Source organism: Sorex fumeus, unplaced genomic scaffold (assembly GCF_029834395.1).
Source record: "Sorex fumeus unplaced genomic scaffold, SorFum_2.1 ptg000098l, whole genome shotgun sequence".
Taxonomy (NCBI): domain Eukaryota; kingdom Metazoa; phylum Chordata; class Mammalia; order Eulipotyphla; family Soricidae; genus Sorex; species Sorex fumeus.
Genome location: NW_026606155.1, coordinates 65237874 through 65256810, shown reverse-complemented (window position 1 = coordinate 65256810; position 18937 = coordinate 65237874). Strand labels below are relative to the sequence as shown.

Genomic DNA, 18937 nt, shown 5'->3' with positions numbered 1-18937 from the left:
CACTGTGTTTATATGACAGCCTCTTCAGTACAAATAGATTTTGAAACAAAAAACAGAAATATCATATGACCCAGTGATACAACTGATGGTTATTTGCCAAAAAATAAATGAAAACACTAATTAAAAATATCTACATTCATACCCCTATGTTTAAAGCAGCACTATTTACAACAGCGAAGGCACAGAAATAACTGAAGTGTCTATACACAGATGACTAGATAAGTAAAAGTGGCATACAAATCATAATAATATTTATTATTCAAAGAAAAGATAAAATTCTGCCTTGGGACAGCATGGATAAAATATGAAATGACCTTGCAAAGCAAAATAAGTTAGAAACTATAATACAATGAATGGTTTATCATATATAGAATCTAAATAACTAAAGCAAATAAACACAACAGAAATAAGTATGGAAAACAAGATGCTCTTAAGAGAGGAGGGGAGAGCAGAATAGAGCTTAAGAGAGCAGAGGGTAGTTGAGAGAATGAAGGCATTAGAACTTGGATGAAAGGTACTAAAAGGTAAGTATACATATCAAGGAGTTGGGCTATACTAACATACGTATATATTATAAACCAATGAGAAATCAAAAAAATGCATTATAAATAATAAATGTTAAAAATATTGCAAAACTGGGGCTGGAGTGATAGCACAGCGGATAGGGTGTTTGCCTTGCACGTGACCGACCTGGGTTTGATTCCCAGCATCCCATATGGTCTCCTGAGCACTGCCAGGAGTAATTCCTGAATGCATGAGCCAGGAGTAACCCCTGTGCATTGCCAGGTGTGACCCAAAGAGCCAAATATATATATATTGTAAAACTAAGTAAGTATACATTTTCTTGGATTATTGATGGCTAAATCAACAAAGCATGAACACCAAATATATATGTATACATGTATTAATTATGAAAAACAGTTCAATATTTCATCAGTAATACAACCAATTTGGGGGGAAAATTTTTTCTGAAAAAATTAGGATGTGAAAGGTAACATTTGTTCATGTCTTTAAAAAACTTCAGATTTTTTGGGAGGGAGGGCAGGGGTGGAGGTACTTTACAAATGAAGGTGAAATTTTGCTTTAAAATTTTTATCTGGAATTTTCTCTTTTGGGAGAGCCACACCCAGCATTATTCAGGCATTACTCCTGTCTCTGCAGTCAGGGATCACTCCTGAAAGTCTAGGGGATCATATAAGGATCAAACCTGGGTCAACTCAATAAACAATCTCTCTGACCCTATTTGGAATTCTCTTAATGTTTATAAGAACGTGTGTTTAAATTTTTTCTTGAAAAATCAGAGTGAACACATAGATATGCAGTGATGTAGAGATTTGATATATAGAGAAAACAGACCACCATTCCTATAAGAAAAATGCAGGATAATATTCATTATGAAATTTATAAATTAACTAGGTATATTGTGTATATAATCTACAGTATTTCAGGGCCATTAAATATAACATTTTACTCTGATCTTGCTGCTTACTTCACTTGATTTTTCTTTTAAATTTGGGGAAGAGGGGACCAATGTATTTGTACTATTTAAATTTAAACTTAAAATAATCAACAAATTAAATAAAAACTATGAAATATGGGTCCAAGTGATAGCCTCAACAGATTGCATCACATGTTTTGTATGCAGGAGGTCAAAGTTCAATCCCATACACCACAAGGTCTCTCAGACCCCACTGAGAGTGACCTCTGAGTTCAGAGCCAGGACTAGTCCTTGAGCAACATTGAGTATAGCCTGAAAATCAGAAAGAAGGGGTTAAAAAAAAAGATAATCTAAACATTAATCACAGCACCCTCAATCCTAGCCTGGAACCATCAGTCCAGTAGGCCAACCACTGCCAGGAGGGCCCTCCAGGACCCAGAGCACTGACTTAGATACCCCAAATATTTGAAAATTAAATATATATAATAAAGTTTTTTTAAATGGTAATACTGACATAGAAGGACATAATTATCAAAGAAAAAGAGCAAATAAAACCATATGCAAGTTGTGATGAGCATATTTACTTACAGAAAAAAAAATCTGATAAGATATTCACCAAAAATGTTAATTGTATTTAACTCTAGTGTGATCTGTTTGGAAGCTTATCTAAATTTCTCACCTTTTCTACAATGAATGTGGCATACTAGCTCTCTGATGCTACAGGATAACAAACTACCACAGACTAGGTTTTAGAAAAACATACATTACAGATGTAGAGATGAGATGTCATATCAGTTTCACTACGATCATGCATGTCAATTTGTGAGTGCTTTGTGAAGACTTTGTGGAGAATAAGGGACATGTTCTTTTTCTTGGCTTGGGGTTTCTGTTTTATGTTTGTTTGTTTGTTTGTTTTGCTTCTAGTTGAGAATGCATTGCTTGGTTCATAATCCTTTTTTTTTTTTTTTTTTTTTTTTTGCTTTTTGAGTCACACCCGGCGATGCACAGGGGTTCCTCCTGGCTCATGCACTCAAGAATTACTCCTGGTGGTGCTCAGGGGACTATATGGGATGCTGGGAATCAAACCCAGATTGGCCGCGTGCAAGGCAAACGCCCTACCAACTGTGCTAGCACTTCAGCCCCAGTCCTTTTCTTCCTTATATCACAGCAATCGCCAGAACGTGCTATCAAATCTCTTTATAACTATGATTCTACTGACTCCTATTCCATCTTAAAAGTACACCAGCACTTTTTAGCTCTCTGCTCATTTCCACAGTCAACAACAAGGAATCAAGTAAGCTCCTTCCACATCTAACCTTTCCCACTGTTCTAGCCTACAGAAAAGATTCTTTACTTTTCTCCAAGCTGAATTGGGTCCTACCATGATAATCAAGAATACTCTCTCCATCTCAAAATCTTAATCACAGCTTCAAAATCCACTTGCCATATTAAGTTGTAAATTTCATAGAGTTTGAGATGTGGACATTCTTTGAGCATCATGCTTCAACCTATCAAATGTTGTGATTTTGCCATTTCTAAAATAAAAGAAAAAGAACCACAGAATTAAAGTATAAAAATAGAAAATTCCCATGTGAGAAAATCCTAAACAGAAATGATTATACAAAATCAAGTTTATTTTCAAGAGGCTTTGGACTTCATTGACTTGAAATATATCTTCAAGCCAGAACATTCTAAAACTGTCATTTCTTGATATTGTTCAACAATTTATCCATCAACAAAAAACAAAAGTTGAGTAACATGTATTACTCATATATTTGTTTCACCCAGATTATGCATATGAACATAATAATAAAATATTAACTAAGCACAGTATTAGTGAGAATATAATTTCAAATATTTTTTTAAAGTTTTTATTTTACTTAGGGCTGGAGCTATAGCACAGCGGGGAGGGCATTCCTCCATTCCTGTCACCTGTCAGAGAGCCTGGCAAGTTACAGAGAGTATCCTGACTGCACAGCAGAACCTGGCAAGCTCCCCGTGGCATATCCGATATGCCAAAAACAGTAACAAGAAGTCTCACAATGGAGACATTACTGGTGCCTGCTCAAGCAAATCGATGTCAATGTTACAGTACTACAGTGCTATTATACTTAAACATTTGGTTAGAGATAACAGATATCATTCCAACCCATATAATGTTTTTATTTGTTTTGTTTTCAGACTTAGACAACAATTTCAAAAGTTACTCAAAATGGGATCATTACATATAACCTCTTAAATCTTAGAGATTACCAAGTAAAATTCCACATGTAAGTATGCTTTTCTCTTTAAATACACAAAAATTTTGGAGCGAAATGCAAAAAAAAAAAAAAAAAAAAAAAAAAAAAAAAAAAAACCTATCCTAAATAAGGTACTTCTTTTTGGGTTTTGTTGGTGGTTTAACTAAAATCTCTATAATTTTCTGTTGATGAACACACAAATTGGTCAAATTCTAGAGAAGAGGCATATACTTGGACTGTCCTCCACCAGTAGGTATATGGTCATCCAATTTAACTTAGCCTCAATAGTCACTTTTACCCTTATTCTTTCCAACGGATCAGAGATCTTGTAAGACCTAGTCTTTTATTACTTGAAAATCTAGACAAGTCATTAAATTTAGTCAGATTTTCTAAAAAGCTACATCACCAGTGAGAGTATTTATTCCACATTAGTAATTAAAACTAACCTCTACTATAAGGAACCGTAGAGAGGACAGCCTCTTGTCTTGGGTCTACTCTGAGGACCAAGACAATAATCAATTATTTGATTAAATAATCAAATTAAATAATTATTTGGTTAAAAAACCCAAAAAAATAATCAATTCTTTCTCAGCTGACAGAAAAGAGCTAAAGCATGAGTAACCCACCTAAAAGTCCTGAAATGATGTATGTCTTGTGCTCTACTATTAAAAGATGGGTATTCTAAGGTAAAGTACACAAAGCATAGTACTGAGTAGTCAACATCTAAGAAAATCAGGCTCCTATGGCAGCTGAGCAGGTCTACTGTCTTCCTATTACCCAACTTAAACTGCAGCTATATCACAGAAAGATATTATTTGTGATACATATCTAGTCCATTAGGAAGGAAAAACTGCTATATGCTTCTCAGCAGCTTCTTGGGCAGGGACCCAAGAATTTAATTGAATAATTGTCATGTTTTACCTCAAATCAGGTCTATTTACATATAAACAACAGGTTTTTTTAGTCAAAAGACAAGAAAGTTAGCCCACAATGGAATTGTTGGTTATAGTCCTATACACATACAATACAAAGAACCACAATGCACTTCAGAATTCAGACTGGCTAGCATCATTAAAGTGAAAAGGAAACCCCCACAGTCTATGATTAATCATGCTAAAGTGGGACTAAAAGGTGGTCTCAAACATAAATGATCAAAAATAGGCAAACAAATGCATAAAATTTATACACAAAGCAAACCTATTTGCAAAACATGATCCTTCACGTACAAGTAATCCAAACACTTCTCAAATGAAAAGCAACCACTCAATGGCACTTTTCTTAAGAACTCTCAGTTTCTCAGAATCAAAGTTCCATTCAAGAAGAAACAATTCATTAATTTACACTGGTGGCTAACATTCTGTACATACACGAGTTTTGAGTCACACCTATCCACAAATAAGACTTATCAACAGTCTTACCATAATCCATAAACATTTCTTCCAAAACACCTGTCCACAGCTCATTACAAAGAAGCATGGTGAACCAATATCATTTAATCGCCCCTTAAAAATAATCAACTCTTGGAATAAATAACAGAGATGCGCAGGTATTTAAAAATGGATGAGGTGGGGCTGCAACAATAGTACAGCAGGTAGATGTTCATCTTGCACGCAGACAACCTGAGTTCAATCCCTGGCATCCTATATGGTCTCCTGAACAATGCCAGCAGTAATTCCTGAGTGCAGAGACAGGAATAATCCATGAGCATCACCAGGTGTGATCTCAAAAGGCAATAAATGAATAAACTGTTTTTATAAATAAAAATGTATGAGAGATGCCCCCACATACTCTTAGCAGAATCTAGTGAAAGCAGATTTTAAACCAAATTCTTCCACAGAGGTATTTGTTTCTTTAAAATATTAACAAGTAGACATATTAGATTTCATATGACTCAAGGGTGAAGCATGCCTCTAAAATTCTTTAAGAAATCATGTATGTCTGGCTGCACTGATGAGTGCCTTTATTCACCGATGGCTATCCATTTCTAAAGCCCATATTATCAATACCTGCGGTAGACATCTTGTCACCTAAAAGAGAAGAATTGCTATGGTAAACTCCAAAGTGACTAGAGTTCTAGTTTACCACAAACTAGAATGTGAACTCCAGATGAGGGAAGTCTTCCAGGATTAGGAATAACTTTAGCTATAATAATGCCTTACTCTCAGAGTTAAAGAGTTTTTAATTACAGCTCAGTCAACATAATAGGAAGTTTAACATCTCCTCCTTCCCAAAAAACTGATAGTTCCAAAGGCTCTGTATTAATGTGGCTGGCCTGGATTTCTCTGCACTTAGCAACATCTATAGTGAGTGAACTATAGACAGAGTGAACTGTGGAAATTCAGGTTTATAAAGTAAATAGGCATTTTTGGGTAAACGATTTCAACTCTGAGCTTCCTGGATCTTTATAACTATTGCTGACTATGGTAAGAATCAGGGATGACAAATGACAAGAAATCAAGGAAAGTACAGGTAGAGACATAGGAATGAAGATTTTGTTCCTACAGACTTCCCGCTATAGCTAATGGTTACCCTCAGGCCTCCAAACCTTACAGACTAGAAGTCAATGCTCCAGGGACAAGTTCTTCCTAAAACTCTCATAGTCAAGTCACTGTGGAGTTTCTCCTCGAGGCTCTCACCCATGACTCAGAAAACATCATTGCAAAACTTGGCTTGTTTTTAAAGAAAAAAGTCCAACATTAACCTCTTCCACTAATATCCAGAAGTTTTCTAGTGGGGCCGGTCCAGCTTGACTTAATCCACACAGGTCATCACTGTGACTGTCTTTTCCTACACTTAGTCTCATAGCTCCACAGGCCTTGCATGCTTAAATCTGCTCTACCTACTCTCACTGATTTACAGCCCTCTCCAATGCTGAAATGCCACCTCTCATGCTCCTACCAACTCCCTGACTCTTTCCTGCTTGGAACAATGAAGGAAGCTACAGAAGTATGCCCAGCAGAGGTCACAGGATCATAATCTTTAGTGTCTTATTCTTCTGAAGGCTGAGCCAGATTGAACAGTCCAGACCATTAGAACTCTACTGGTCACACAGAGCAGGCACACAGACCTTCAAAGACACTAAATGCAAAGACTATACAGCAGATTCTGTTTGCCCAGGAGAGTAGCGCTCACTTTCCCTCAACCAACACTTCCTCAGTCCTACCCTAATAGTGTGTCTTCTTCTGCAAGACAATCACCCTCTGGTATCTGATATCAAGAATAGGTATTCTTCCTATTCTTTTTATCAGATTCCCTGGGGTGCTTATGGTATCACTTCCTGAAGGTTCTGAAGATTGTGGCCACATACAGGTGATTATAATAATTCCTGGCCCCACCCAAGCTGCCCTACCAAACCATCAACTTACCTCCTCAATAATATGAGGAGTTAAGATAAAGGGGAAAATATTCACATTTAATTGGTTAAAACGTTGAGACAGCATATCATGAATAAATATTAGACCAGTGGCAGATGATCTAATACAATCAATTAAGTTATCTGAGGTCGATTCAAGTACTAGAATTAAATCACTGGTCTCTCCTGGCTATAGTTATCTATTCAAAGCAAAATGATAGTTCCATAATTATCTGGTAGTTATTTTATCCTTAGTGTGACTGATTTAGACAACCTAGAAAAAGGTTTTGATTTTTTTAGTATGTTCCTGACAGTGTAAAAATCTTTATTAAGGCAAATGATTTAATCTTTATTAATGTTTCATGAAAAATATTTTGCTCTTAAGTCAAAAATTTACATGAATACAAATCAAGCTAAATAAATTTCAAGATCATTTTTTTAACCAAAGAGAGGGAAAGAATTTTTATTTTATTTATTTATTTATTGGCTTTTTGGGTCACACCCAGCAATGTACAGGGATTACTCTTGGCTTTGTACTCAGGAATTACTCCTGGAGGTGCTCAGGGGACCATATGGGATGCTGGGAATCAAACCTGGGTTGGCCGCATACAAGGCAAACACCCTACCAGCTATATTATTGCTCCAGCCCCTCAAGATTATTCTTAAAGTCTAGCTACAACAGTTGAAAATATACGCAAGAAGCAAACTGATTTAAATGCACTGTTTTATGTACAAATGTTTTCATTTGTAAACACCTTATGAAATTAGACTTTTATACTTATATTTATTTTATTCCATTGTCTATGAAAACTGTGATCTCTATTTTTCATGCACAAATCTTTTAACTGGAGGCCAGAGAGACAAAGATAGTGCAAAGGTAAGGTACTTGTCTTACATCCAGTCCACCCTGGTCAGATACCCAACACTACATATGACTGACCAAGAACCACCAGGGATGATTACTGAGCACTGTTCAGTATGGCTTGTTAAGAAAAATTTTTAAAAAACAACTTTTCATTGAATATTAGATGTCTATTATTCCTGTGATAAACCTTCTATAGTGCAACAAATTTCAACAGTCTCATGCTATAACTTTTCATAAGTATGATGCAGTCCCTCCAACAATCTAAATGAACGGATGTACATAAAAATAACTTTACCAAAGTAAATTAGATGAATTTCCTACCAATACAAAGTTTGGGTTTTTTTATATTAATAAGACAAAAGTACTAGTCTGCAGTCTTTGGTTATTAATATCCCTTTTTAATAAAGTAAAGTAAAAGTAAAGGCCCTCCCGTTGATCATCGATTTGCTCCAGCGGGCCCAGTAACGTCTCCATTGGAGACTTTGTTGTTACTGTGTTTGGCATATCGAATACGTCATGGGGAGCTTGCCAGGCTCTGCCGTGCGGGCGAGATACTCTCGGTAGCTTGCCGGGCTCTCCGAGAGTGGCGGAGGAATCGAACTCGTGTCGGCCATGTTGGCTGCGTGCAAGGCAAATGCTGTGCACAGCGGGTAGGGCGTTTGCCTTGCACGCAGCCAACATGGCCGACCCGAGTTCGATTCCTCCACCCCTCTCGGAGAGCCTGGCAAGCTACCGAGAGTATTTGATATGCCAGACACAATAACAACAAAGTCTCCAATGGAGATGTTACTGGGCCCGCTCGAGCAAATCCCTTTTTAATAGACTCATGTATTTCATTCATGTTTCCATTATCAGACTACTTTTCATTTATTTTATGATAAATGCGAAAAATTTATCACTAACAATTAGAAAAAAAGCCATCCAGAAATTCTTGAAATTGTGCCTAAGTAGGAGTAACAAATTCATCAATCAGTGGCTTAGTCAGAACTGAAGCCAAGGAATCAGTGAAGGGTACATTCTTTTTTTCCTTTTCACCAAAATAAATTGAACAAAATTCCTACGAGATTGCATATTTAAAAATCTAATCTTCATATTTGCCAACACTGCTAAGCTGCTTTATCAACTATCTGGCTTAGTCAAATAAAAACTTTTTGCAACTTTGGAAGAAACTTCTACATAGGAAACTATAACTTTGGACAGGCACACTTGAATCTTGATATGTATTTTTAATATGAATTCTTAGCTTTATAGCTACCTAAATTATATGATAGTCCATACTGATCCTAATGACTGTATAATTTAAGGCTTTATTTAATTCTCTGTGTTCTGTGTGAGACTAGAAAGACAGAATAAGAAACGACATAATGTGAGTTTTTCTGCTGCCAACTAACTTCAAGTGGTGCTGTCATTATCGGTTTTTAATGGTACAAAAATATTTGGTTGACAGTATCAGAGTAATTCCTGGGGGAAATCTCACATTTTATTGTAGATGAGAAAGAAGTTTAAAATGTGTGTGCAAAATAACCATTTTCTCTGTATATAAATTTTATAAACAGAAATAGAAAACAAGATACATTGTAGTTGTTCAATGTTGTTCTAATATATTTCAACATAAAAGAAGGATTAATGAAAGTGTTAGCTCATTGTCAATACCCCTAGAAAATATACTGGAGAAATTAGAAGGTAAGCACTCGCTGAAAGGGGGAAAAAAACTGATTTTGTCACCTGTATTTTGAGATTCAGGCTTCAACTATGTGATATTCAGAGAACAGAAGTCAAATTATCCTCAATGCACAGAAATATTAAAATGTGGGCTGGAAAGATAGCACAGCAATAAGGCACTTGATTTTGAAAATATCTGGACTCAGTTCTATCCTCATGGTAACCAAGCACTTCAAAGAGTGATCCCTGAGCACAGGACCAGGATAAGCACTGAATACAGTCAGTTGTGACACAAAAGCACAAAAAGGGAACTAAACAAATGAACATAAAAGTAAAGCAAAGACTTTTTATTGTGACGATCAACTCCTATGAAACTGTATTCACATTATTTTATTCCATCTAAGTTCAGTCCATAAAAATCCAACACAATTTTGCTATCTTGATCTTTATATTATTTTCTCATAAGAAAGCATAGAGTTAGAGTTTTCTCAATATTTCAGTTTAATTCGCGCACACACGTGCACGCACACACACACACACACACACATATATACTTCGAATCACACCTCATATAATTATCTGTTACACACTTTTTTAAAAGATAGATGAATAATTTCTGATAGTGAGTGTCCAAAGGTTCTATTATCGAGGCTTGCATGAGAGGTTAAGTAGTAGTTTTAAAAAAAAAAAAAAAGAAAAAGAAAAAACTTGGAAGAATGGAAGACTTGTGACTGATTTAGCCAAAGTTCCAATTCAACTGTTTCCCAATAAAATAGCCTCTCATCTGCACTGAACACTTTTACAAGTGCACAGTCAACTATGTTGTATTAGCTATTCATCAGATGCAATACTTTAGCAAACAACCTCTGGATGCTAGCCTGACAACAGAATGCAATCTCCAGCAGTCATTTCCAAGACCCTACACTTCATATTAAAGGATATGTGCAAAGGGATTTTGACTTCTGTTTGAGGAACAGATTGGAGAATTATTCTGTGGCCAAATACAACACCATTACCTATTTCACTTGCCTTTTATGTCAAATAAAGTATGATTCAAATTACACTATTAGAAAATTAAATCAATCGCTTGTCAAAAATAATTAATTACAATGAAGATATGCTTTACAATAAATATCAGCATTTGTGTTTTCCACTGAACACTAATGAAATTAGTGCCTAAGAAATTCTGCAAGGTTGAAATTTGAGAAACAGGTACAAAATGAAGCTACTCCTAATATATTCTGTTAAAAGGGCAAAAATCAAATAATGTTACTCTACAGTCACAATGCCTTTTAACTATTAGAATTCTAATTCTATACTGTGATGAAACACAAATTCTTTTATTGACAAGACAGTATGCTAATCTGTAAAGCACAAGCACATCAATAATCCTATTTACCAGGCAGTATATTTAATCTTTCATACACATTATCTTAATTATCAAAGTAAATCATAAGTATTGGCTTACAAATTTATGCTTTCTAATTTAACAAGGACATTCACTTATAAATTGGTTGAGAATTACATATATAATCATCCAGAAGAGAAAAAAATGCAGGGGGAAAGTTTTAGATTTCTCTTAAAAACTCCCACAGAAGTGCGGTACACAGAACAAGTTTTCAGTGTGAGTTTTCAGTCAACAAGTATGATGCAAATTTCAAACTTTATTAAACATGTATTTTGCACCCCTCATTCCCTAACTCCCATTGTCACAGGTACACACATTCTGGTTTTCACAAAAAAAAAATATTATTTCAAATGGGATTTTAAAATTCCAATTAATGTATGTATTTGTTAAATGGTTAATCACCCAGTACTCTGGAGACCAAAAACTGTAACTTTTTAGGCATAATGTACAGTCTCCTTGTTAAACTTTTCAATAGTCTACACCTAGAATAAAAGGTTTTCAGTACACTGATAATAAACAGAGTTTCACTTTTGGATTATAAATATACAATACCATATTTTTAAAAGATACAAAATATCTATAATGAATATAATCTAATACTTTGCATATGGACACCATACATGAATAGATTTAAACATTTAATCAGATAATACACTACACATAATAAGAGACACATATATTACTGGGGCACTATATACCAAAATATCCTACTGACACACTTGTTGAGAAATTTAAATTCTAAGATATAGTACTGAGGTCTATTAAGAATCACTTATGAGGGCTGGAGCAATATCACAGCAGGTAAGGCATTTTCCTTGTACAGAGCCAGCCTGGATTCGGTTCCCAGCATCCCATATGGTCCTCTGAGCACCGCCAGGAGTAATTCCTGAGTGCATAAGCCAGAAGTAACCCTTGTGCAATGCCAGGTGTGACCCAAACAGCAAAATAAAAAATAATTTATGAAATAATAACAAACAAACAAACACTGTCCTCCCATTGTTCATCAATTTGCTTGAGCGGGCCCAGTATCGTCTCCATTTTGAGACTTGTTGTTACTGTGTTTGGCATATTGACTATGTCGTGGGTAGCTTCCCAGGCTTTGCCATGCGGACGAGATACTCTCGGTAGCTTGCCAGGCAATTCGAGAGGGGTGGAGGAATCAAACCCAGCTCAGCCAGGCTGGCTGTGTGCAAGGCAAATACCCTACCTCTGTGAAATAACACCCTTACTACTTAAATATAAAATTAATACATAATAAATGCGGCTACAAATGTAGAATAAAATCATACACCCAACACCCAAAGCCCGTTACCAACTTTAAAAGACTTTGCTGCTGCACATAAGTTGGGCTCATTATGTGCAACTCTTTCTCACTCTTAATTGAGAAGCATTAAACTTACAAACAAGATGAAAGAAAACAATTTATAACTATGAATGTGAAATAATTCAAACAAAGCTAAACTGCTCATAAATCAAGACAATAACCTTCATTATGACTTCACTGAGCTATCTCTGATAAAACTGCACTCTGTAGTTTCTTTGGTCAGATAAATAGTTATACAATGAAACTATATTCCTGGAATCTTACAGAAGATGCCTTTGGTCCACTTAACTAAGCTCAAAAGGAAAGCATGAGTTACCTTCCTTATAAAATAACAGCCAAAATGAATGGACACCTAGTCATATTAATTTCACCATATTAACCACATACCCCTAAATTATTGCTGCCTGTTTTTCATTAAAATACAATGTGTGAATCTAGATGGAAACAGACATATACAGATAATATGTCATGAAACCAAATTAATTCATCTGGGTAACTATTTCTTTATTCAAAACAATTCTTTCTCAGTCTTCATTCTGATCTATGTGATAGTAAAAAGTAACAGTGTTTCAAAGTGAATTCAATCACTGCTATTATTTGTTTTACTCTCTGGAAAATAATAACCATGAACAATTACTGAAAGAATACAGTTTTTATGCACAACCAATCTTTATTAAAGATTGGCAGAATAAAATTTTGGGCCAACAGTTTCAAAACTGGAAATTTTTATCCATATATATACATACTGTTATATACAAAAGGATTAGAATTTTCATATAAACTAAAAGATGAAAGAAAAAATTCTTTAATCAAGTTAATCTTAGAGCTTTATCTTAAAAATAATAATACTGAATTGCCATCAAAATATTAAGTTCAATATATGCCTGTCATTTTTCAAACCTACATAAAGAAAAACAATACTCTCTAAATGAGCTTCTCTAGAACAGAATGTTTCTTATTCAGCCCTGTACACCTCAGTTGCTCATCCCACAGAAACCGTCCCAAGAATGTGCTGAAACAAAATGAGCTGTCAACTAGTACTTCCAAAGATTTAAATCTGAGCTCAGTTAGTATTCAGGAACTCTCACACATAAATCAGATACAAACACCTTAACACCTATTAAACAAAGGCCTGGGAGAATTCAGATCAGAAGATCTTACTGCTGTAAACTCCACATGACTCTAATCTGCATAGTAAATTGTAAATGACTTCAAACACTCATCTCTCTCCTAACACAACATTCATATCATCCACCCTCCCCTACCCCATTACCCAACCCCTTTTTTCTCTCTTTCCCCCACCCCCTGCGTGTGTTAATATCTTTAGAAGATACTTCAGAGAACTTTAAATAAAGTACAAAGGACCTCCCTCCTCCCACTTCCTTAACTCCCCACTCTCCCTCTCTGCCAATAATACTGTCACTAAGCAAAGAGATTCCCTGTAATTCCATGATGGATGTGCAGCCCTCTTAACCTTGCTTTTGCCTGTTCTAAAGTAGGTGACAGAGTTAGACAGCAGATGATAGAAAATTTCCACTCCAGATGACATGATAGAGTTGGTTTGACTGATATGGAATTTCCTCTTTAGATCAACCACCCAGCACATAATTACAGTATTTGTATACTATAAATCCACATCTCATAATGCATCTCATTTTACTATAACTTTTTTAAATGCAGGTAAGGGTGAAGAGATAACACAGGGTAGATAAAATGCCTGCCTCACATGCAACTTACTGGGTATGATCCCTGGCATTTCCCTGGCCTCAGATGGTTCCCTAAACTCACCAGGAGTAGCCACTAAGCAAGTTAGGAGAAGCCTCTGAGCAACATTGGTTGTGCTCCCCTGAAACCTCCAAAACTGCCAGTAATCTCTTTACCTTAGTTATTGCAAGCAGTCAAAAGTATCAGGCTTTTAGTGCTAAAACTACTAGAGTATGCTGCCAGGAAGCGTGGTGTCATTGTAAACCCAGCTATCAAGGCTGATGCCTTTCCATTTCCAGTATTTCTCCAAAGCTTTAGCTCAGGTCTCAACTAGCGCATGACTGAACTCCAGTTGTTTTTTGGTGTGTTTTTTGTATTTGTTTTTCAGTCCTAACATTACTGGAGACTAAAATTTCAGCCCTAACATTATAACATTTCTAAAATATTCTCTCACAGCAAATCCATCTTTCAGATGCCCTTAGTTTAATATTTGTCTAGATATGAGTAATGATTCAAGCTACTTGAGTTTATTTTCAACTCAAGGTCCTCTTATAATTGTATTTTCTCTAAATACAAGTTATTACCCTCAGTCCAGCTCCTTTCACAGGTCGTCAGTGACATTCCCTTCCCAATGACATAATCTGATCACTCCCTCCATGTAGTATCCCTCTTGGTAGCTAATGAAACAAATAAAAAAAAAAAGCAGATTAATTCACCCCCTGGTCAAAATAGGTATCTCAAATCTCTTAAATCATACATTATTTTAAAGAGGGAGACAGAGAGACAGAGAGACCGAAAGGCAGAGACAGAAAGTGTGTGTGTGTGTGTGTGTGAGAGAGAGAGAGAGAGAGAGAGAGACAGAAAAGAGAGAGAAAGAGAGAGAGAAAGAGAGGAAGAGAGAGAGAGAAATTTAAAGTTAGTCAAAGCCAGAGTGAGTCTAATCGAACTCAATTTAAAAATTCCCTATAACTTTAGTAGTTGCTTTAGAATTTGAGTAAACTGAAATTTTACACAGCTGCATTCTTGTTTTCGTTTTGGATTTTGAGGGGTTTATTTTTTGAGAAATGTCATTTTATGATGTTTATATGTTTATCTAGTATTGTGTTTTAATTAACTGGTTTGCTGCATCCCAATGGAGATTCTTGGAAGCTATAATTTCCCTGAATAGAAGGTTTTCACTGCCAGGAGAGTGCTTCTGTTCACCTGTAAGCGAATTCTGTTAATACTGATGAGGGTACACCTTATATACTTTTAGGCCCAAAAATAGGGGGGAAATGTCAGTTATATGGTAACTGGGGGGAAATGAAGTTACATGAAATATTAAAATCACTCTGCTCAATAAACAAAAATTTCTGGCACACACGGTTGCCTTAGTCTGGCCTCCAGAACATTTACAACTTCCTAAGATACGAGAACTTTCCCTGGGAATTTTCCTAACATCTCCACACTCAGTACCGCTATTCTCAACACTCTGGTTGAGTAAACTCTGCTGCAAATAGTTTAAAGAAAGTAGCTCCGACTTCTTCACATGGTCATTAAGTACTAAGGAGTCTTCCAAGGTTGAGATTCAGAAGCTTTAGAAGGCTCTGTTCCCACCCTACTCCACCTCCCCAAATCCAGGTTGTTTAGACTACAAACACTGGCGCCACTGCCCGACCCCCCTGACACTCTTATCACCCCTTTTCATGGAGCCTCCCTCAGAAAAGCCAGGAAAACAACCTGAAAGTGAGACCTGCATTTCATAAACAGTGGTGGGCGCCAGGACTCCTTCCTGGGTGGTCCAGCCCAGGATAAAGGTCTATTTATGAACCTGCCCTGTTGGTCGCTGTCCAGTCCCAGAGCCTCGAATTTAGGCGCACGGGGTGCTTGGAGGGTGCTCCTGAGAAGTCATAAACTCTATATTCCTGTACTCCCATTTCCCTGCCATAGTATCAGTGCCCCGGGGGAAACCGGTTAAGAACAGAACGTAGCAACACTCCTCGTAGATCCGGGTCAAATCTCTGCCCAATGTACACACGTCGATGGCTGGAAGGTCGTCTAGGAGGCAGGGAGTGGTGTTCTGGGCAGTTGTTTTCACAGCTGGCCCACTCAATCCTGCGCTTTTAAAGGCTGATTTGACAGGTGAGACATTCCTAGTCTCCAGATGCTTGCAGGCACTCCTCAGCGTCCTCGGGAGTTGGGCAAGGGGTCCGCCCGGGGCGGGAGGGGTACTGAAACAGTGCGGAGCGTGTCCCCAGGGAACTCAGGATGCGGTTATCAAAAACGCGCGGGGCCGGGATGCAGAGAGAAGGAGAAGGGGAACGCCGCGGAGTCAGGAGAGAAAAGGTGCCCCCGGGACGTGTGAAAGGGCTGAGCGGCGGGAGGGACACGAGCGAAGGGGACGCCGGCTGGAGAGAGAAGCGGCCCGAGCGCATAAGGAGACGGGGCGGCGAGGGGCGGATTCGAACCTCCGATGCGCCCGTCCAACCTCGCCGGGGAGCCAGCCCGGTGGCCGAGCGGCCCGCGAGGCTAGGCGGGCTCACGCGGGCGGTGGCGTTGCCCGGCGCCGGAAAGTTGGCACAGAGCTGGGGGGTGTCCGGATGGGCAGCGCACCCCCCCGCCACCACCATCCCCCCCCCCCCCCCCGGACGGAGGGGAGACGCCGGGCTCCTCCCGTCGCGCCGCGCCTTACCTTCTGGTCGACGATGGAGCAAGCCATCTCGCGGACGTGCGCCAGGCTGTAGTCGCCCGAGGAATCCTGCAGCAGCAGCACCGGCTCGCGGCTCAGGCCGATCTGCAGATGGAACGAGATGCCCGCGGCGGGGGCGGCGCCGGGCGCCGGGAACAGCGCGGGCCCCGGCCCCGAGCCCGGCACCAGCGCGGCCGCAGCCGCCGCCGCCGCCGCCGCGGCCGCGGGCAGCAACGGGCTAGGCGGCCGCAGCCCCGGGGGGGCGCTCATCGCGGCGACTCGCGGGACGCCGGCCGACGGCGGGCACCGGCCGCCGCGACCGCCCGAAAAGTTTGGCGGCTGCCGAGCCGGACGCTGCTTTCTCCGAGAGCCGAAGACGGAAAATAAAAACTTTCCGGAAAAGTCCCCGCGAGGGAGGGGGGGGGGGGGCTGGGGGGGTGGAGGAGGAGCGGGGATGCGGCTCGGGCGGGGAGGGCTGGCCCAGGGGGCAGGGCCGCGGCCAGTGGAGAGCCGAGCTGGGAGTGCGGGCGCCGCGGGGAGGAGGAGGGGGAGGAGGAGGAGGAGGAGGAGAAGGAGGAGGAGGAGGAGGCGCCGCCGCGGAGGAGCCGTGGCCCCGGCGCGAACGCAGCGACGGGGCGGCGGGTCGGAGCGGCCGGGGCGCCGGGAGGGGGCGGGCCAGGGGGCGCGAGGGGCGGGGAAGGGGAGCTAGGGGCGGGCGCCTGCAGAGCCACCGCCCGGCGGGCGCCGGAGCCGCAGGAGCAGCGGCCGCGCGGCCGCAGTGGCCTCCGGGTGCCCGGTCGCCGCCCCTCCGCCGCAGCTTCCCGACGCCACCCACAGCTGCCCGAACAACGGGGCTCCGGGTGCCCCGTGGGCGCGCTCACTCCCTCTCCGCGGGGACTGCGTGCAGAGCGGGCTCAGGCGGCCCGACTGCAAGAGGGCTGGGAACCCGACGCACCCCCTGCCATCCTGGCCGCGTGCATCCCGGTCGCTCCCACCCCCCAAGGTACCAGCCACCTCTTGCGAACGCCAGTGCCCTTCCACTAGGGACGTGACCTGTGATGGGCCTCATAACGCCAATCCCTGCGGCTCCCCTGGGCAACTACCTTCGGGTCGCCAAGGGAGGGTGAAAATGAGAGGGTCCTTGGAGACCCACTGACTTGCCAGCTCCATCCAGGAACAGATCCATCCACGGACACGTGCTGAAACCTAACATTAACCTTTCTGGTCTCTCTGACACACCCTGGTGATCACCCCTAACTAGCCAGTCGCAGTGCTCAGGGCACCAGATGGACACCAAGGGCTGGGTTCAGGAGGCTTTCCCTTTCAAAAGAAAAGGCATTAACTACGGACAGACAGGAAGACGGTCTGGCGGGGCCTCTTTCTCTCGCTTTCTGTGGCTGCAGCTTTTACTTCTGGAGTCTCCTAAAACTCCTCTCTCCACCTCTGTCACTCTTGCTACTGCTGCTGCTGCTGCTACTGTTTAGATGGAAGTGGGGAGGGCGTCTTTATATTTAGAGATGAAATCTAATCTCCCACCAGCACTGGCCTTCTGTGCAAAATTAGATCCCCGACTTCTGAGGGCCCTGCTCAGTGTAGCACCACATATATAGTTCCCCGGGTGCCATGAGTAGTGATCTCTGAAAGCAAAGCCAGGAGTAAAGCTGAACACCGTGGGGTGTGATCCCAAATGAAACTAAAACAAACAAACAAAAGGTCACCCCAGAACACACTTCGGGACATTATGTCAGAAGGCTACACCCAAGTCAGCCACGTACAGGATAAGTGTCTTAAGCCATGTACCAATTCTCCAACCTCTATTTTGTAATTCTTAATACTGCTTCCCTTTTTCGGGAGGCCATGAAATTTATGTTGTAAATACTGCTGGACATAGCAAAGTTTTCTCACTAGCCCAGCCTTGTTCACAGATTCTATAACTGAGCCTTGAATGTGGCCATGACCCCCACCAAAGGCATTATAGAACATAAATAGCCCCCGCAGAACAAAGAGCTTGTCTACAGTGTACTCTTCTACAATACACCAAATACATTATAGAATATATACAGCACCCGCAGAAAAAAAGTACGTAGAACTCATCTAGATGGGATGAGTTCATTTTCTCCACACTTAAATGTGTGACATCACACAAACACATATAGATGTGTGTTGGTGTTTTCCTGCTTAAGTAGGTCTCTTCATTCTAGATAATAGGATCATTTTTCAATATACTAGATCTGGCTAAAGAGGAGAATGATAGGATTCTTCTGTATGCCAGGATT

At 40.2% G+C, this 18937-nt stretch overlaps 1 protein-coding gene across 2 annotated transcripts in view; it reads right to left on the bottom strand.

Annotated features, from left to right (window-relative positions):
- PRKD1 (protein kinase D1) overlaps window positions 1-16931 on the bottom strand; it is a 324330-nt gene extending 307399 nt beyond the window's left edge. For both annotated transcript variants that reach the window (XM_056134138.1, XM_056134139.1), the window contains exon 1: window positions 16665-16931. In XM_056134138.1, the coding sequence (XP_055990113.1) occupies window positions 16665-16931 (267 nt within the window). The remainder of the gene's footprint in view (window positions 1-16664) is intronic.
- Window positions 16932-18937: the final 2006 nt, after the last annotated feature.